The sequence below is a fragment of the Myxocyprinus asiaticus genome, chromosome 33, assembly GCF_019703515.2.
Source record: "Myxocyprinus asiaticus isolate MX2 ecotype Aquarium Trade chromosome 33, UBuf_Myxa_2, whole genome shotgun sequence".
Classification (NCBI taxonomy): domain Eukaryota; kingdom Metazoa; phylum Chordata; class Actinopteri; order Cypriniformes; family Catostomidae; genus Myxocyprinus; species Myxocyprinus asiaticus.
The window spans coordinates 44,034,094-44,055,053 of NC_059376.1; the positions used below are offsets into that span (position 1 = coordinate 44,034,094).

At 40.2% G+C, this 20,960-nt stretch overlaps 1 protein-coding gene across 3 annotated transcripts; it reads left to right on the plus strand.

The window, feature by feature from the left end:
* Positions 1–905: 905 nt before the first annotated feature.
* On the plus strand, positions 906–20,598 carry LOC127423847 (peroxisomal multifunctional enzyme type 2-like). Of its 3 annotated transcripts, none has more exons than XM_051668481.1 (24): positions 906–1,067; positions 2,805–2,858; positions 2,984–3,091; positions 3,623–3,682; positions 3,955–3,976; positions 4,059–4,105; positions 4,187–4,271; positions 4,554–4,741; positions 6,713–6,804; positions 6,893–6,917; positions 8,888–9,016; positions 9,128–9,228; positions 11,811–12,041; positions 12,168–12,219; positions 12,304–12,375; positions 12,789–12,892; positions 12,981–13,046; positions 13,196–13,265; positions 15,566–15,672; positions 16,047–16,133; positions 16,269–16,361; positions 16,450–16,588; positions 19,641–19,777; positions 20,356–20,598. In XM_051668481.1, exons 1-24 carry the CDS (start codon positions 1,010–1,012, stop codon positions 20,443–20,445), a joined length of 2,217 nt encoding a protein of 738 aa, XP_051524441.1. In that variant the 5' UTR covers positions 906–1,009; the 3' UTR covers positions 20,446–20,598. The 3 variants fall into 3 exon arrangements, with proteins under 3 accessions (XP_051524441.1, XP_051524442.1, XP_051524443.1); XM_051668482.1 differs by having other exon boundaries at positions 19,641–19,768; XM_051668483.1 differs by lacking the exons at positions 906–1,067; positions 2,805–2,858; positions 2,984–3,091 and having other exon boundaries at positions 3,487–3,682.
* Positions 20,599–20,960: the final 362 nt, after the last annotated feature.

Consider the following 20,960-nt stretch of genomic DNA (forward strand, 5'->3'; position numbering starts at 1 on the left):
CCATGACAGGGTCTTAATCCGGTGGTCCTCCATACACACCATGATTGAGCTGGCTGTGTGGTATGGAGCATTGTCCTGCTGGAAAAACCAATCCTCAGAGTTGGGGAACATTGTCAGAACATAAGGAAGCAAGTTTTCTTCCAGGATAACCATGTACGTGGCTTAATTCATGCATCCTTCACAAAGACGAATCTGCCCGATTCCAGCCTTGCTGAAGCACCCCCAGATCATCACCCATCCTCCACCTGGTCATCTAATGGAGACCTGGAGAGGCCTTCAAGCCACAGTGTCCTGCACCCACTGTGAAATTTGGTGGAGGATCGGTGATGATCTGGGGGTGCTTCAGCAAGGCTGGAATCGACGCATGAATCAAGCCACAATATTTGTATTTGGAATTTGGGAGAAATGTTTTCAGTAGTTTATAGAATAAAACTAAAATGTTCATTTTACTCAAGCACATACTAACAGTGCTCAAGAGTATTAGCAAGCGGCCAATAACTCACAAAATATAGACCTAAATAAAACAAAAGGGAACAGCCCATATATATATATATTATTCAGAAATATTTAAAAAAGCTTTAGTGACTTTATCAGAATGCCTATTTACAAAACACAATCCAAAGGGTATCGAAATGTCCCCAGAAAAAAACCCATTTGATTTAATAAAGCATGACGAAAAATTCAAGCTTCAATAAGAATAACAAATAACACACCTACAGATTGAGTAAACAGTTAAAAATTAAACATTAATATAAAGATTCACTGTTCACCAAATAATGATGATTTGTGAAGATATTACAAAGACAACAGCTCACGTGTTCTGAGACTGCTGTGACGTATGGCTCTGCAGATGGATACTATTGATCTGATTGGCTGCTGCGATGTGACGTCAGCGTACCGATGGCGGAAGTTGGCCAAAAGAGCCGAATATTTTCACAGCGATCGATCCCTAAAATCTGCGTTATAAAGACCATATACACAATCACAAATCTGCAGTTGTACTCTGATTATGTCTGTGTCTTTGACTTTCGCGGGTAGAGTGGTGCTGGTGACCGGAGCGGGCGGAGGTCAGTGTTCATCATCAATAATAAACATCACGTGTTCATCATCAATAATAAACATCACGTGTTCATTCAAATTAATGCACATTTATTAATTCATCAGATAGATGAAATCTCTGAGCATGCTTACAGTATCCAAAACATTTAGCAATGAAAATATTGAAAAACAAACCTCTGTATATTAATATAATGAATATAAATGTTTACTTTATTAACTTAAACCATTTTGATGCACTACTGAAGCGCTTTATAAACACTCAGATTTTTTTTCTGAAAGTGTACAAACAGCAGATATGATTGAATTACTGCACACATGAGGTTTATGAACTCTTCTATAAGACTGATAATCAGTACACTGTATAACGATCATCTGGTGACATTTTAAGTCCCCAGTAAAAGTTTTATTTATAATGTTTCATTTCAACAAACAAAACGACTACTTATAATATTACACACTGCGGTAGGCCTAAAAGTCCCAGTTTAAATAATAGAAATCATTTTAATTTATTGCACTAGTCATTTGCTCATGTCCCCACAGCTGCATCTTTGACAAAAATATGTGCTAAATAAAAAAAAAATTAACAAAATTGTTTATTATATTATTTTGCTACCATGTATTCCTTTGTGGTAAATGTGTCATGATTTTTGTGTGTCCCTTGATTTGATTGTCCATGAAATGATCGTCACACACATCAGCCATTCAGCAAAATAACATTGGACTTATTTGAACTGTGTAACTCTTCGGTTTCATTTATGATTTCCTTTATTTTGTAATGTTAGTCATATGTGGTCAAGCATAATATGTCCACTCTTATGGGAAGATATAGGGAAAATTAATGTAACTTCAGTTAACATTTCTGTGTGTATTATATATATATATATATTTGTGTGTTTGTTAAGAGAAATACAAATTGTCATTACACATTTATGTTAGCTGGATATCTTTCACAGACTAATTTTACCCATTGGACTTCTGAATTTAAAGGGACAGTTCACCCAAAAATGAAAGTTCTGTCATCATTTACTCACCCTCATGCCATCCCAGATGTGTATGACTTTCTTCTTCTGCAGTGCACAAATGAAGATTTTTAGAGGAATATTTCAGCTCTGTAGGTCCAAGTGAATGGTGACCAGAACTTTGAATCTTAAAAACGCACATAAAGGCAGCATAAAAGTAATCCATAAGACTCCAGTGGTTTAATCCATGTCTTCAGAAGTGATATGATAGGTGTGGGTGAGAAACAGATCAATATTTAAGTGCTTTTTTAAGCTAAATCTCCACTTTCACTTTCTTCTGTTTTTGTTGACTCACATTCTTTGTGCATATCGCCACCTGCTGTGAAAAATGACTTAAATATTGATCTGTTTCTCACTCACACCTGTCATATTACTTCAGAAGACATGGATTAAACCACTAGAGTCTTATGGATTACTTTTATGCTGCATTTATGTGCTTATTTATGTGCCTAACCCTGCTTTCAGTTTAACCCATGAAGTCATTTAGTTTGACTGGTGTGACTTAAAATCTTTAACATGTCCCTTTAATGAGAAAACAAAGATACCCATAAAAGTATGTTTTATTTGTCAAAAGTCACAGAATTGTAGGAATGAAATAAATGCCCGCTCGTTCAGAAAATCAGCAGCAGTAATGTGCACAAGCATGCATTTAAATGTGTAGCTTGTGTTTTAGAGTTGATTTGCACACTTACCATGAACTGAATGTCTATAATGTGTCTCCTGCAGGTTTAGGGAGGGAGTATGCACTGTTGTTTGGTGAGAGAGGAGCTGCTGTCATCGGTGCGCTGATCACACACACAATGCTCAAATCTGATCTTTCAACATCTTTCATCATGTGACTCTATAATTCTCTGATTAACAGTTTGATGAGTTCAGTCTTCACATGTGTTGTGTTTGTGCTTCAGTCAATGATCTGGGTGGAGATATTAAAGGAGGTGGTAAGAGTTCAGCTGCTGCAGATCGAGTGGTGCAGGAGATCCGAACGAAAGGAGGGAAAGCCGTGGCGAACTACGGTACGAGCGCTTCACTGCTGGTGTGCATGTGTGTGGATTCAGCTGTGCTGCTGAGACTGTTTTATACTAATTTTATCTTATTGACACTCACAGTTCTTAAGTTAGGACATCTGCATATCAATCTATTTCTAAGAAAAAAGGTTTGTAAGGCTCGATACTCTGTAAAGCTGCTTTGAAAAAATGTTTATTGGGAAAAGTGCGATACAAACACTGTACATAGTTTCTCTTCCGGGTTTATGCATGCAACATACACTCTAGTAGTGTGTAGAGAAAAGATACACTGTTGACTTGATGCAAAGTAAAGATATTCCACTATAATAATTGATTTTTCTTGAATGCGATGACAATATAAAACGCCAATTATTTAATTTAGCAGGTCACATGTTGTCTTCATAATGTCACACTTAATGTGTCTCTCGCAAGGGGATGATCATATTTGCGGGTCCTTGGCATCAAAACGTTTGAAAGCCTCATGTCTGTGGATGTGGACGAGTGTCTGCAGGCCTCATGTGTTTGCGTGTGTCTTCACAGATTCAGTGGAGGACGGCGAGAAGCTCATCCAGATGGCGTTGGACACGTTCGGCCGAATAGGTGCCAAACCTGTGCTGTTATCAGTCATATTTAATATTGTTAAAAGTCATCTCCAGTATTTCAATACATTTATAAAAAGAATAAATAATGAGCGTAATTCATGAAACATGAACAAAATTTGTGTAAATTGTTTATAAAATCTTTCATAAATTGTCGCATTTAATTCAAAGTAACAACTTACTGAAGAATCGTTTCAGAGATGTAATTCTGCTCATGTTTCAGGAATATGAGGCTCAATGAGATTTTGTGACATGTTGTTTTTCTTCCTGTAGATATCGTTGTGAACAACGCCGGGTGAGTTTTGCTGACTGAATTAAAGTGACTTAATTGACAGTGAACAGCATGTGGTGTAATTCTTGTGTTGTGTTTTGTGAAGGATTCTGCGTGACCGATCATTTGCCAGAACCAGTGATCTGGACTGGGGTGAGTACTGAGAGAATTACATCTGATTCGCAGCTGAAGTCACATCAGATCAGTTCTTGAAGCTGTCGCTGTCTGTTTCAGATCTGATTCATCGCGTTCATCTGAGGGGCTCCTTCCTCGTCACACGAGCTGCGTGGAATCACATGAAGAACCAGAAGTTTGGGAGGTACAAACATCATTTGTGTGAATGTAAAGTAGTTTTACTCACAAAACAGAGTAAAAAAAAACATCAGTATCCCTCGAACTCAAACTCTGATTTCAGTTTCCTGTAAATCCTTCCGCGTCTTTCACCTTGCAAATACAAAAGTACAAATCTGAGTTTCAAACAGAACGTTTCATCTTTTCAGTCGTTTACCTGGAAAGCAGCAGTTTTGGTTCTTTATTTCCAGACAATCGCTGCTGTTGTTTTTGTTTCGGTGAAGTCCAGTGACACTGTGTCTGTTTACAGAATCATTATGACATCATCAGCCGCTGGTATCTATGGAAACTTCGGCCAGGCGAACTATAGTGCAGCTAAACTCGGTCTGCTGGGTCTGGCGAACACGCTGGCCATTGAAGGACAGAAATACAACATCCACTGCAACACCATCGCACCGACCGCTGGATCTCGTCTCACTGAGACCGTCATGCCACCAGGTGCGTCACACATCACTTTCACCTAAACATGACAATTTATAAATAATGTAGGTGAGTCTCATAAAAAAATGTCCAGGTCACATTTCACCCTAAATTCTGGAGAAAATGTATGAATAGAATTTATTGCAGTAATGGGAATCGGGTGAAAAATGTAAAAAGCAAAAAATTTTCCTTTTCTCCCCAATTTGGAATGCCCAATTCCCAATGCGCTCTAAGTCCTCGTGGTGGTGTAGTGACTCGCCTCAATCCGGGTGGCGGAGGACGAATCTCAGTTGCCTCCGCGTCTGAGACCATCAATCAGCGCATCTTATCACATGGCTCGTTGAGCGTGTTACCGTGGAGACGTAGCACGTGTATTGGCTTCACGCTATTCTCTGCAGCATCCACGCACAACTCACCACACGCCCCACCGAGAGCGAGAACCACATTATAGTGACCACGAGGAGGTTACCCCATGTGACTCTACCCTCCCTAGCAACCGGGCCAATTTGGTTGCTTAGGAGACCTGGCTGGAGTCACTCAGCACACCCTGGATTCAAACTCACGACTCCAGGGGTGATAGTCAGCGTCAATACTCGCTGAGATACCCAGGCCCGCTAAAAACATTTTCTTAATGCAAATATGTCCCATTTTCTCATTTGATTTTGGGGTGAAATATGAGCCAGACATGTTTGCATGAGATTCATTCATATACTGAAAGATGAGAGAGTAAATAAGGCCTTTAAGGGCCCTATTTTAAGAGCGTTAAGCGCAGCGTTATGCCATAAGTCATAAGTGTAAAGTCAGTGGGCATGGCCATGAAGTTATTTGTTGGTATTTTCCTGCAAGCATGCGTTAAGTCTAGGCACAAGTGGGCTGAGGAGTTGAGTTTTTCTCTGGTTATTCCACCGTCTGCGTCCTATTATATAGTCCATTCTCTCAAACACCAGCGATATAAACAAACACAACACATTCATAAGAAGTTGGTATAGTGAATGAACTGTATGCAATGAATTGGAAGAATAGAAAATGTACATTAACTGCATCCTTGATGAATGTCAGTATATTTCTATGACAGTGACACGCTCCTTTAATACGCATAGAAAACGTGATTCTCTTCTGAATTTGGATCAGTTAAATTATAGAGAATGTAAGTTTTATTAATCATTTTCATCACAAATCATGGCTACTATAAACAGTGATTGACAGGGACATTATTTGATGTTCTGCTATATTTCAGAGTTTGGACATGAACTTTATTACCACCTGCTGCTGGAATCTCCAAACTGCAAATGCAGGAACTGAGTTTAAACTTTGTGCTGAAAACAGACGTTCTTCTGAAATGTCTTATTTCTCTTCATTAACATACAATACACACACAGACAGCGCAAACACTCCCACACACGCCCACTTGTGCTTTGCACTGGCATGAAAATTGTATAAGACGTAATGCACGGTTGTGACGTGTTGTGCTGCGTCTAGCGCAGTCATGAAAATAGAGCTCTACATGTGCTGTTTTAAGTGTGAGAAAGAGATCTTACCTGATTGGTGACTAATGCAAGATTTGTCCTCTGACAGTCATTATATTTTGCCTCACTGAGTACAAAAAAAACTGTTAATGATGTAATTATGCATGCAGGCCTTTAGCTAAACATCGAGTGTTGTCAGAGACCATTTAGCACGAGACGGAGCACTTGTATTAAAATGAGTGGGAAAAATGGGATCGTCCACTATTATAATCTTCACATTTCTGCCTTTAAACCCTCCAAAAATGGACCCCATTGACTTCCATTGTAAGTGGCTCACTGGAACACACATTTGTGCTTTTAATAAAGAGGAGGAGTGACGAGTCAAAATTAATTTTAGTGGTAATCAACATTATGACACAAATGCTGTCGACTGAGATTAACGTATATTGATCCCGGAATATTCCTATAATGTGTATTGAGTTGTCTGAGTTCAGTTTGTAACAGACACACTGTGTTGTTGTAGATCTGCTGGAGTCGTTGAAAGCTGAATATGTGGCTCCACTCATACTCTGGTTGTGTCACGAGTCGTGTCAGGAGAACGGCGGTCTGTTTGAGGTGTGTACAGCAACATTTCTTCTTCATTTGAGGTTCATATGATATTTGCTTAGATAACACATGAGCTGGTGTGTGTTTGTGTGTTCAGGTCGGCGCGGGATGGATCGGCAAACGTAAGTTCTGTTTCATCTGAACTCTGTGGGAGAAGTTCAACATCAGTAGAAATAGATCCAATGACTCACTGAACACCGTTTTATTTATCACACACAGTACTGTGCAAAAGTTTTAGGCACTTGTGAATAGTGAGGATATCTTCAAAAATAATACCATAAATAGTTTTCATTTATCACTTAATGTCATACAAAGTCCAGTAAACATAAAAAAGCTAAATCAATATTCGGTGTGACCACATTTGCCTTTAAAACAGCACCAATTCTCTGAGGTACACCTGGACACAGTTTCTCTTGGTTGTTGGCAGATAGGATGTTCAAGCTTCCTGGAGAATTCGCCACAGTTCTTTTATTTATTTAGTCTGTCTCAATTGCTTCTGTCTCTTTATGTAATCTCAGACTGACACGATGTTCAGTGGGGGCTCTGTGGGGGCCATGACATCTGTTGCAGGGCTCCCTGTTCTTCTATTCTATTTGCAAAAGTAATGTTTGTGAGTCGAACAACTCCATTTATATTTCCTATTGACACACTAAAGCTGAATATATAAATAACCATCTTAAAGAGCACCTATTATGGTTTTTAAATGTGCCTAATTTAGTTTTAAAGGTCTCATACAACAGATTTACATGCATCCAAGGTCAAAAAACACTTTAATTCACTCATAATTTAAATTCCAGCATTACCTTTATTTCCCAGTGTCAAAAACGACTCGTTCAATGATCCGTTCTAAACTCCTCCTTTCAGAGAGCATACTCTGCTCTGATTGGTCAGATGTCCCAGTCTGTTGTGATTGGTCTACCGCTTAGTGTAGTGTTTGAGGGCGGGTCAAAGCTGTTTGCGAGCAGCCAATGAAGACCAGAGGCGGGCTTTTTGTTACCAAATTACATAGATTAGGACAGGAAGTAAGTCTGGAATTACTAACGACTCGTTTCAGGTGTTCAGAATCGATTCTTTCTTTTGGGAGTCAATAACTCCATTTGTCGTGCACTTTGATTTTTGAAACTTTGCAGACTTTTTTACAGCTATATAACACACTACATGAAAGGTGATATTTGGAAAACCATAATAGGTGCTCTTTAAATGCTGGTAACCGGTTATAACTGGTTCATATTGTTCTGATAGTTTTTTAATGAAACTAAAGGTCAAAGGGTTTATCACAGTGAATGTTTGGAACTACACCCAAAATAATGAAACATGTGCTTTAATCCTGAAGGAAACTGCTGCATCACACATTTCTTTGCCTAATCGCCCGTTGTGGATGAAGATCTTTTTAACAACTATGTATAATTACTACATTTACTGTACATGCACGACTAATCCAGATACAAGGAAAACATTATTACAGGTCAAAAGAACATTTCTCAGTTGTTTCTTCACTGAATTATTGTTACATATGATGCATTAATACAGATTTGATGCTGTTGGGTTTTGACTCAGAAGCAGATCTGTTTTTATACTAAACTGTTAATTAACTGTATGATTGTTATGATTTCTGTGCTGATCAATCCACCACAGGGAAAAAATAATTGCTTATTTTGGTGAAGCAAAAGTGGCTTATTTTGGGCTTGTTTTCCAGACCAGGTCGCTTGTTTCTCTTGTGAGATCTGGCAACACTGCAATTGGTTTTTCACACACCTCTTAGCACCGAGTCCTGTCACTTTAAAAGAACGTTATTAACCGTTCTTTTATTTAGTTTTAACCGGTTACCGTTTGGAAAGGAGGCTGCAGAACTTCTGCACCGGAATGAAAAAGTACAGTTTTTGCTCAGAACGAACCGAAATGAAAAACATTGAGTTTTTAGTCCCTGTCTCTTACAGTAAGTATTAAACGTTGAGTGTGTAAGTGGTCCTGTTCCAGACATGAATGATCCATCAAATCATATGTGTTGTTGAGGAGAGGTATGCTGTTACTTCACTAACAGATCACACTTACATTATATCTGTGATGTGCTGTATACTGATGTGTGGTACAGTGCGCTGGGAGAGGAGTGTGGGCCGAATCGTTCGTCAGAAGAATCAGATGGTGACACCAGAATCAGTGAGAGACACATGGAGTGAGATCTGCGACTTCACTGACGCCACTAAACCTGCCAGCATCCAGGGTACACACTGCACTGAAAGCAAAACACTGCTTCATTACTGTGAGAATGAAACTGTTATAGTTGCCTGCGCTGAGAGTGCATCTCATTAACACTGTGTGTTCATTAATGAAGAGTCGCTGCAGACGCTGGTGGACGTCCTGTCGAGAGTGAACACTGGACTCACAGCCAATCCCACCAGTGCCGTGTCCGTCACAGTGCCCGGAATGAACCCTGTGAGTATTACTGATAGTTTTTATTCTTCTTCTGTGTTCAGCGCTGGAGGATTCAGTATAACAGTGGCATCTAGAGGTGAAATAAAAACAATCACTGACTGACAATATTCATCCATATTTTTATCCTCACTTCAGTGCAAATTTGGTTATTTTGATTACTTAAGTGTTGTAAATTGAAGCGAGAGCATGAAATTAAAACCGTGACTATATGGAAACGTGTCCCATCAGCACATACATCGTGTCCGCGTTATGCTCCAAATCCTCAAATATTTTCTGGTTATTATTGGGCTTTTGGATGCACAATAAACTGCATCTGGGATAAGACTCTTGTTAAAAACTAATCAGCATTTTTTACCACCTTAGTCATCGCCATAGCACTGTCTGTCGAACTCTATTTCCCACAATTACTGTAAATAAATAATCAAGATTACAATTACAGCGGCCACAATCCACTAATTGTGTGTCAGTGATATAGTTCCATGTAGGTCTGCTCTTTTTTTTTTTGCAGTGGTTGAGCATTGAAACCAATTGTTGAGTGTAATTTATTAATAATTTGAATAACATTTATTTTCATGCTGCTAAGAAGGTCAATGTGAAGTTTTGATTTAGTGATGTATAAAACTGAAGCAATAAAGTCATTCAGGAACACAGTTCTCAAATGGTTCTGGATGTCTAGCCAACATTGTGATTATGGTATGCAGATGCCCGGCACAAATGAAGTATTTAATGTAAATTATATTAATTGAAATTAACCGCTATTACAATAACAAGGGAAAATACAGCTGCAAGCAGCGATACTGGGGTCAAGTCAATTATCAGCACCATGAGCAGCAAAAGAAGCTTTGTGACATGTTTTTGGTTAGAGCTTGATGAACAGTGTATGAGTTAGAAAAATGAACAAAAAATAGCTAGTTCTTAGAATTTTTGTCCAGGATGTGGCGCTGTTCTGAAACTGCTCAGGTAGTATCTGGGCATGATGGTTATCATGCAGGAAAGTGTTCAAGAGTTATAAGCCAAAATAGCAATTTTCCTATATCCTGACCAGTAGGGGGCAGTTTGCCAAAACGCTGCAGGTAACCTCAGGGCCTAATGGTGATGACACGTACCAAGTTTCGTCCCAATCCCTCAAAGCATTGTGGAGATACAGCCTCAAGTTCAGTTTTGTGCGTTCTTCGTCGAATTCGTTGAAGCGCCATTCGAAAACGGTATGGTTTATCAAAATTCTGTTAATTTTTTGTCGTGAGTGCCTCTAGATGATGCAGGCCAATTTTCATGCAAATCGGACAAACAGTCTAGGAGGTGTTCAAAAAAGTAGGTTTTCAAAATATTTAAAAATGGCGGACAGGAAGTTTGCTCGATCATGACATAATTGGTATCATTGTTCTCGGCATGAACCATGGAATCAATCAAGACTGGTCTCTATAGTCAATAGCTATTAGCATTTTTAGAAATAGCATTATAATTTTTTACCACAAGGTGGCGCTGTCCCGAAACTTTGAGTCCCTTCAGAGCATGGTGCCAAAGACACATACCAAGTCGTGCGTAAAATACAGCCGACGTAGGAATTTTTCATATCGTTGAACTTGCTATACCCCACTGAAACTAATGAGACCAATTGATGATTTTATGACAAACTGTTCAGAAGTTATAAGCAAAAATGTGCTTTTTTCATATCTCGTGACCACTAGGTGGCACTGTTCCGAAACTGAGCAGGCACCCTCGAGTCATGGTGCCTATGACAAATAATACGTTTGGTATGAATACGCTAAAGCATTACGTGGATAAACCCTCATGTCCATTTTGCCGTGCTCTTCATCGTATTCGTTGAAGTGCCATTCGAAAACGGAATGGTTTATCAAAATTCTGTTAATAACTTTTTTTTTTTAAGTGCCTCTAGATGATGCAGTCGTTTAGTGCAATTTTCGTGCAAATCGGACAAACGGCCTAGGACGAGTTTGAAAAAGTAGGTTTATTCACATAAAAAGTTATTAACATAAACGTGAGTGCAAATTTGGGCAGTTGGTGGCGCTAGAGGGTTTGAGTTAGAGACGGGAAATTTGCTGTGGTAACAGATCAGACTGTCCTCTATCTGTGTGCCAAATTTCATAACTTTTCCTTCAGCGGTTCTATGGGCGGCCATAGAGTGGAAGAAGAGTAAGAAGAAAACTAACTTAAACAATATAATAATGAACTATAACATTTGTATTATAGAGCAAAAGGACGTCATTTTAATCTGAAGTTTATGTCGTCATTAGCTTGCGTTCCGACAGACAGCCGTTTGTGTCTGTAGAGCAACAGTGCAGAACAGTTGACCTGAAGGATCGGGGGCGTTCACAAAGGACACGTTTGCCCTTTCAAACAGCTGAATGGAATAGAACTCGATATAGCATCTAAAATATTTGACGTTTATGGTGCAAGACAGTAAAAAAACGAAAATGGCCAAAGATGCCTGTCTGACACACATTTACATAAACAATGAAACCTCCAAAAACTTGGATGATTTATCTGTCAAGATCTCAAGTAAAGAAAATAATCCTAAAGAGATCATCAATGAACTGAACGGTGGTGTTGTGTTTGTGCAGTCAGCGGCGATTGGACACACTCTGGCAGAGATGAGCTTCACATACACACACATGAACTGTATCCTGTACGCTCTGGGAGTGGGAATGTCCACCAAAGACCCCCATCACCTCAAATTCCTCTATGAAGGCCATGAAGACTTCAGCGTTCTGCCCACATTTGGAGTGATTCCAGCGCAGAGCTCCATGACGGGCCTCAGCAGCGTCCCAGGACTCGACATCGACTTCACCAGGGTGAGCAACGTCACACTTTCTACTGAAGCGGAGAACACCACAGATAAGAGTTTTGATATACTATCAGGATTCACCTCTGTGTGTTTGGGTGTAATCCTCATTTCCAACATGATTTATATCTCGCAGTTGTTGCACGGCGAGCAGTACCTGGAGCTGTTCAAACCTCTGCCCACATCAGGTGACACGTCTGCACTGACATCAGTCCCGCATCTTCTTGTGATGTCAGTGTATGTGGCTGTTTAATAGGTTGAATGTTTCATAGGGACTCTGAGCTCGAAGGCGACAGTCGCAGATGTTTTGGATAAAGGATCTGGAATGCTCATCCTCCTAGATGGTGATTTTCAATTTCAATCCAAATGCACATTTCACCATTTCCCTTCCACCAGTTCAACAACTGAGAGCATGCATATACATATTTTAAAGGAATAGTTTATCCAAAAATGAAAATTCTCTCATTATTGACTCACCCTTGTGTTGTTGCAAAACCGCATGCTGATATTTGAAGAACACAAAAGTAGAAATGTCTGAAAAGTCGTTACGCAGCTCTTGCCGGACAACAACAGTTCACTGTGACCACAAGCTTCTTCTGAGCACTTTTATGCTTTCTGTCTTTTTTGGACTGACGAACTATTCCTTTAAGAGAGACTATGCATGTGTATTTTAAGTATAAAACATGTTGTTCTGGAAGGGAATGAGTGGTGAATTGAAACATGAGTGTTCAGTCAAGTCATATCTGTGTTTTGACAGTTCACACATACAGCGGTGGAGAGCTGCTGTGTTATAATCAGTTCTCAGTGTTTATCGTCGGTTCTGGTGGATTCGGAGGGAAGCGCATGTTACAGAAAGCCATGGTGAAGAAACACACTGCTCACCCTGAACATCTTTAGCTCATCTGTGCTACAAATAGTCCTGAATTATCCAGTCTTTTTTATTTTTCAGGTTACAGCTGATCCACCGAACAGAGCGCCAGATGCAGTGATTGTGGACGAAACTTCCAAAGACCAAGTATGATGTCGTTATTACCTTGATCTTAAAACCTGTGATATGAGCAAACATTTGAATTTCTACAGCATTTGAATACTACCCACAAACACTGAAGCTGTCAATAAACTGACCATAGATCAACTGAATAAGCTAATATGATTGATTGACAGGCGGCTCTGTACAGACTGAGCGGAGACTGGAACCCACTTCACATCGACCCAAGTTTCGCTGCAATGGGAGGTATGGAACATTATTAAAAATCACTGTTCGGGTCATTTGTGACCCAAATCATTTTGGTTTGTTAAAATGGTTTCCTTAATCTGAGCTGTACAAGGCTTGGTGACTTTTCTAAACTTGCCAACCAAACACAAAAAATAATTTGGGATAGATTCTAGAGTCTGTAATAAAGCCTGGGTGGTTTTATCAAACTCGCCCCCGTTCTTACTTTTCAAGTTTGACCTGCCATAGGAAATAAATGAGTGAGAATATAACACAGAATTTTTTTTTTAATTTGTCAAATAAAAAATTATAAATCAGACACAATGCAGAACAAACACACACACACTTTTTTATTTTCTCTCAATTTGGAATGCCCAATTCCCACTACTTAGTAAGTCCTCGTGGTGGCGCGGTTACTCACCTCAATCCGGGTGGTGGAGGACAAGTCTCAGTTGCCTCCGCTTCTGAGACCGTCAATCCGTGCATCTTATCATGTGACTCGTTGTGCATGACACCGCGGAGACTCACAGCATGTGGAGGCTCGTGCTACTCTCCACGATCCACACACAACTTACCACACGCCCCATTGAGAGCGAGAACCACTAATCATGACCACGAGGAGGTTACCCCATGTGACTCTACCCTCCCTAGCAACCGGTCCAATTTGGTTGCTTAGGAGACCTGGCTGGAGTCACTCAGCACACCCTGGATTTGAACACGCGTCAATACTCGCTGAGCTACCCAGGCCCCACACACACTCTTTAAAGTCAGATACAGTGGTGTGAAAAAGTGTTTGCCCCCTTCCTGATTTCTTATTTTTTTGCATGTTTGTCACACTTAAATGTTTCAGATCATCAAACAAGTTTAAATATTAGTCAAAGATAACACAAGTAAACACACAGGGCCATGTAGGTTTGGATTTTGTTTTCCCTTAATAATAACAACCTTCATTTAAAAACTGCATTTTGTGTTTACTTGTGTTATCTTTGACTAATATTTAAACTTGTTTGATGATCTGAAACATTTAAGTGTGACAAACATGCAAAAAAATAAGAAATCAGGAAGGGGGCAAACACTTTTTCACACCACTGTACGTCTTAGTCTGACCCCACTGTAAGAACATTTACACTTAAGTGTGGGAGCTGCACACCATGGTCAGGTTTTCTTTTTGGGGGGGGTGGGGTATTTTTCCCCTTTTCTCCCCAATTTGGAATGCCCAATTCCCAGTGCGCTTTTAAGTCCTTGTGGTCGCGTAATGATTCGCCTCAGTCCGGGTGGTGGAGCACGAATCTCAGTTGCCTCCGCGTCTGAGACCATCAACCCGTGCATCTTATCACGTGGCTTGTTGAGCGCGTTGCCACGGAGACATAGTGCACGTGGAGGCTTCATGCCATCCACCGCGGCATCCGCGCTCAACTCACCATGCGCCCCACCGAGAACGAGAACCACATTATAGCGACCACGAGGAGGTTACCCCATGTGACTTTACCCTCCCTAGCAACCTGGCCAATTTGGTTGCTTATGAGACCTGGCATGCTGAACTAGTGAACTCCAGGGGTGGTAGCCAGCGTATTTTACCACTGAGCTACCCAGGCCCCACCATGGTCAGGTTTGACCATAAGTGTATTGTGGCGTCATTGCAAAATCTCACCCTGCAACACAAGTGGTTTTAAAAACAAATGCTACAGTTTTACAAATTATTGACTTTTGTAATGTCTAAATATCTATCCAATGCGTAACTCTGTGATAATATCTAGAGTTCAGACAATGCATGCAGCACTAAAGCCATCTACTGGCTATAGTTGTTATTTAATGTTATTATGTAATTTAATGTTGTTATTTAGAGTAATTATGTTTTTATTCCAGCACACCCCAATGCGTCACATATTTTGATAATCTTTCAATTTGCTAACATGAAGGTTTTAAAACGTGCTTATTTTATATGGACATGAATGGATTGAGTAATTTAGAAGTAAATAAGGTTAATTGGGCGTTCCACATATGATGTTTGAACAGTTAGAAAGGGGTCCTCTATTGACAAGTGTTCAAGGTTTAAAGCTGAAGTGTGTCATTTTTTTCAGTGTTAAAACACCTTCTTGTATCCCAGTTTACAGTTCAGAATTAACGATAAGTAACCCCGACACAGCAACATCGATTCAGCCAATGGAGTGTTTTTTGGACCAATGGCAGACAGGGAATCTTTGTTTTTGCTATTCTGTTTTGTGGTGCACAAATGATACACTTCAGCTTTAAATATCCTGTTATTTACTGTATCTCAGCATTTTACTGTTGATTAAAGATGATTTTGAAATTGCACGCAGGATTCAAATCTCCCATTCTTCACGGCTTGTGCTCGTTTGGATTCGCTGCACGACACGTTCTGAAGCAGTATGCAGGAAATGACGTTTCCAGATTCAAGTCTATCAAGGTACTTTAACAATGAAATCACAGAGACATCTCAGGAATAGGGTCAGATTGGGAGACTCAGTTTTACTGGGAATTTCAATGAGATCTCTCATGCAGGATGCGCCGTGTCAAGTTCAAGAGAACTTCACCTGTTAAAAATGCTGTCGAGCTTTTGTTAATAGCCTCTTTTAACATCTCCAACATTTATTATTTTTATTTTATTGTACAATGATAATATGATAAAGGGGATTTATTCCTTTAATTGGATAATTTTAATCCAGTTATATCTCATATTGTGCATTGGACTGTTAGTCCCACCCCTCACGATGACCAATCCGACCCTGTTCAGGTTTCTATTGAAACAGCCCATAATAACCATCTCTGTGTGTGTTTCAGGTGCGGTTTGAGAAGCCGGTGTATCCAGGTCAGTCTCTACAGACAGAGATGTGGAAAGAAGGAAACCGAGTTCACCTTCAGTGCAAGGTGAGAAATGTTCTGCTGCATTTCTGAATGTAAACGCGAGCGCTGAGATCATTCTGATGGGATTCATAAATCGCACGGCTCTTGCCAGCTGCAGTCGCTGTTATTATGATGCAATGATGTGTTCTGGCTTTCTAGGTCAAGGAAACGGGAGGTGTCGTGTTGTCTGGAGCGTACATAGATTTACACGCTGCTGCTGATGACACGTCTGTGAGCGTCTGCCCACCGCAGGCACGTCAGCATTCACTAACAGTTAACACTAGTGTATTATCACACATGCAGAAGCGAAATGAACTAAATCATGTTTCCATTCATGTAGACTGCAGGTCTTCAGAGTGATCTGGTGTTTGCTGAGATCGGACGCAGAATCAAAGATGTCGGTGCTGAACTGGTGAAGAAGGTTAATGCCGTTTTCGGCTGGGAAATCACCAAAGATGGGAAAACAGCCCGAGAGTGGAGTGAGTGAACAGAAGCATCATATGACACGTCACATCCGGTACCTGATCGCAAGACACCCGTTCTCGTAGTGTTACAGCGTGATGAGAGAGTGAAAGATTGTCAGCACACTGTTGCTCTCAAAGACCCCGTTTACACCTGGTATTAAGATGCATTTTGGGTGATCCGTTTGAAACGGGACAACGCAATAGACAGATATAAACTGGGTCCAAAGCGCTTTATAATCGTGTAGTAACACACTGACATAGTGATTGAAGTATGTTGTAATGAAATCCCTCGAAATCCGAACACAAGTGGTCAAAAGAGATGCATATTATGAGCAGGTGTAAACGCTGATGTGTCTCATCTGAACACCTGAAACACTTTTTAATATCAGGTGTGAACGGGACCAAATAGACCAGTTTTTTTAATCTCACAACAAATGACATTTGAAGCAGAATGCGATTTTAAATATGAAAAATGCACATCAAATGGTAATCAACTATTCATTAAGTAGACACTTTCACTTGTCAATTTAAACAGTAAACTCTTGATTTTGCACAATGCTTGATTGACAGGTAAGTAGACGATGATGTGTTTCTAACCGCCTCTGTAAGTGGTTTGAGTGATCTGATCAAACGAAACATTCTGAACCCAATTTACAATTTTATTTAGGGGCCGGGCACCGAAGGTGTACAGGGACCTATTGTCTCTGTTTGTTTTCTTATTATTCTTCTTGTTCTGGCTAGGAGTCTATGTCCGCCCATAAAACCGTATGTAGGAAAATGCTGAAATTTGGCACACTGATAGGGGTGAGTGTGACTACCCCCCACACAAAATTTGGTGTCTCTATCTCAAACCCTCTAGCGCCACCAACAGTTCAAAGTTTCACTTACAGTTCAAAAGTCATAAGCCGAAACGTAAGTCATAGAAACAATATAATTGTTTCCTCTGATTCCTTGTCATGCCAAGACCCGAAGAGTTGCACTTGTTGCCCACTAGACCATTTTTAATCTTCTGAAAAACCTACTTTTTTCTGAACTCTTCCTAGACCGTACAGTGCATCCGGAAAGTATTCACAGCGCTTCATTTTTCCACATTTTGTTATGTTACAGCCTTATTCCAAAATGGATTAAATTCATTATTTTCCTAAAAATTCTACAAACAATACCCCATAATGACAACATGACAGAAGTTTGTTTGAAATCTTTGCAAATTCATTAAAAATAAAAAACGAAAAAAAAATCACATGTACATAAGTATTCACAGCCTTTGCCATGACACTCAAAATTGAGCTCAGGTGCATCCTGTTTCCACTGATCATCCTTGAGATGTTTCTACAACTTGATTGGAGTCCACCTGTGGTAAATTCAGTTGATTGGACATGATTTGGAAAGGCACACACCTGTCTATATAAGGTCCCACAGTTAACAGTGCATGTCAGAGCACAAACCAAGCCATGAAGTCCAAGGAATTGTCTGTAGACCTCCGAGACAGGATTGTATCGAGGCACAGATCTGGGGAAGGGTACAGAAACATTTCTGCAGCATTGAAGGTCCCAATGAGCACAGTGGCCTCCATCATCCGTAAATGGAAGAAGTTTGGAACCACCAGGACTCTTCCTAGAGCTGGCCGCCCGGCCAAACTGAGCGATCGGGGAGAAGGGCCTTAGTCAGGGAGGTGACCAAGAACCCGATGGTCACTCTGACAGAGCTCCAGCGTTTCTCTGTGGAGAGAGGAGAACCTTCCAGAAGAACAACCATCTCTGCAGCACTCCACCAATCAGGCCTGGATGGTAGAGTGGCCAGACAGAAGCCACTCCTCAGTAAAAGGCACATGACAGCCCGCCTGGAGTTTGCCAAAAGGCACCTGAAGGACTCTCAGACCATGAGAAACAAAGATTGAACTCTTTGGCCTGAATGGCAAGCATCATGTCTGGAGGAAACCAGGCACCGCTCATCACCTGGCCAATACCATCCCTACAGTGAAGCATGGTGGTGGCAGCATCATGCTGTGGGGATGTTTTTCAGCGGCAGGAACTGGGAGACTAGTCAAGATCGAGGGAAAGATGAATGCAGCAATGTACAGAGACATCCTTGATGAAAACCTGCTCCAGAGTGCTCTGGACCTCAGACTGGGGCGAAGGTTCATCTTCCAACAGGACAACGACCCTAAGCACACAGCCAAGATAACAAAGGAGTGGCTCCGGGACAACTCTGTGAATGTCCTTGAGTGGCCCAGCCAGAGCCCAGACTTGAACCCGACTGAACATCTCTGGAGAGATCTGAAAATGGCTGTGCACCGACGCTCCCCATCCAACCTGATGGAGCTTGAGAGGTCCTGCAAAGAAGAATGGGAGAAACTGCCCAAAAATAGGTGTGCCAAGCTTGTAGCATCATACTCAAAAAGACTTGAGGCTGTAATTGATGCCAAAGGTGCTTCAACAAAGTATTGAGCAAAGGCTGTGAATACTTATGTACATGTGATTTATTTAGTTTTTTTTTTTAATAAATTTGCAAAGATTTCAAACAAACTTCTTTCACATTGTCATTATGGGGTATTGTTTGTAGAATTGAGGAAAATAATGAATTTAATCAATTATGGAATAAGGCTGTAACATAACATAATGTGGAAAAAGTGAAGCGCTCTGAATACTTTCCGGATGCACTGTATGTCCAATTTGCTCGAAATTTAGAGACACTCATGACAGAGTTATCAAAAGCTTTTCAATAGACCAAGCAGCTGTATCTCGACAACGCTTTGACAACCAAAGTTTCATATCAATATGTAATTGTCGCCACATAAATTTGGTGACAGTGCCACTTTTGTCAAAAGTTATAATGAATTTGGGCTTTTCTTAAAATTCTAATCAGTGATGATCAATCATACGTTCTTACATGCTGTTACTGTGCTCGGCCTCATAATTGCTGCTCGCAGCTATATGTAGATTCTTGATCAGATGTTAATAACAGCTGTAGTCAGAGATAACACAACATGTTTTGATTGCAAAGGATCAACCGACAAGAGAACAAATGAGATGTTTAACAACGTTACAAACCTTTATTCCACTTTCAGCCATTGATCTGAAGACAGGAAGTGGCTCTCTTCACAAGGGTGCATACAGCAGTAAAGCTGATGTGACATTCACTGTCACTGATGAAGACTTCATGGAGGTGGTGATGGGCAAACTCAATCCTCAGAAGGCATCTAAGGTGCTCTCATACACATACACACATACACACACACACACACATTGGTACTCCCATTATTACGAGGACTTTCCATTAGCATAATGGTTTTTAAACTCATCTAATGATTTTTCCATCACCTTACTCTCACTGAAATCTTTCTGCATTTTTATTCTAATATAATTTAGTGTTTATGTAGCTGTTTGAATTACGGGGAAATTTGGGGTGTCCTCACAATGTAGGTGTTTCCTGAAAAATGTCAGGTTCTCATACATTGTGAGGCCATTTTTTCTCCCCATAATATAAGTCTCACACACACACACACTACACTACACTACACAGTGTCACACACTCACACCCACCACACACAGACACACACACACACAAAAACACTACACTACACACACACAGTCACACCCACCACACACACTACACTACACACACACGCATACACTACACACTGACACATACTCACAGACACAGTCACACACAGACAGACAGACAGACAGACAGACAGCACACACACACACACACACACCTCAAGGCTTCAGCTTCTGTATATTAATCCTGTTAATCACATAAACACTGTTTGTTTCATGAAGGCATTTTTTGCTGGCAAGCTGAAGGTTCGAGGGAACATCATGTTGAGCCAGAAGCTGGAGGCCATCCTAAAGGAGCACGCCAAACTCTGAACATCTGAGACCTCAGAAAGACCTGAAGAAATCTCACATCTAACCTGATCAATAAGAGCTTGAGATGTTTGTCGACATGAATCTTGAAAGAATATTCAGAGTTCAATACAAGTTCAGCTCAATCAACAATATTTGTGGCATAATATGATTACCACAAAAATTAATTTCGACTCGTTCCTCCTTTTCTTTAAAAAAGCACAAATGTGTGTTCCAGTGAGACACTTACAATGGAAGTCAATGGGGTCAATCTGTAAACATTAAAATACTCACTGTTTCAAAAGTATACACACAAGACATAAACAATATGTGTGTTAACATGATTTTACTGTGATTAAATCACTTACTAACCACATCTGTGGAAAGATATAGATGATTTTACTACTTTGTTGCCATGACAATGTAATGTCAATGAACCCCAAAAAGGATGTTTTGAATAATTTTACAGCTCAAATAACACACAAGTTTTAACAGTAGAATTAATGTAAGTGTTTTTATAAGATTATAATCTTCACATT

Bases quoted from the DNA above. Each gene is read 5' to 3' on its own strand.
- LOC127423847 (XM_051668481.1), top strand. From the start codon at position 1,010: ATGTCTGTGTCTTTGACTTTCGCGGGTAGAGTGGTGCTGGTGACCGGA. The intron at 4,742-6,712 runs GTGCGTCACACA...GTGTTGTTGTAG, and splicing joins TGAGACCGTCATGCCACCAG to ATCTGCTGGAGTCGTTGAAA. The intron at 12,042-12,167 runs GTGAGCAACGTC...TATATCTCGCAG, and splicing joins TCGACATCGACTTCACCAGG to TTGTTGCACGGCGAGCAGTA.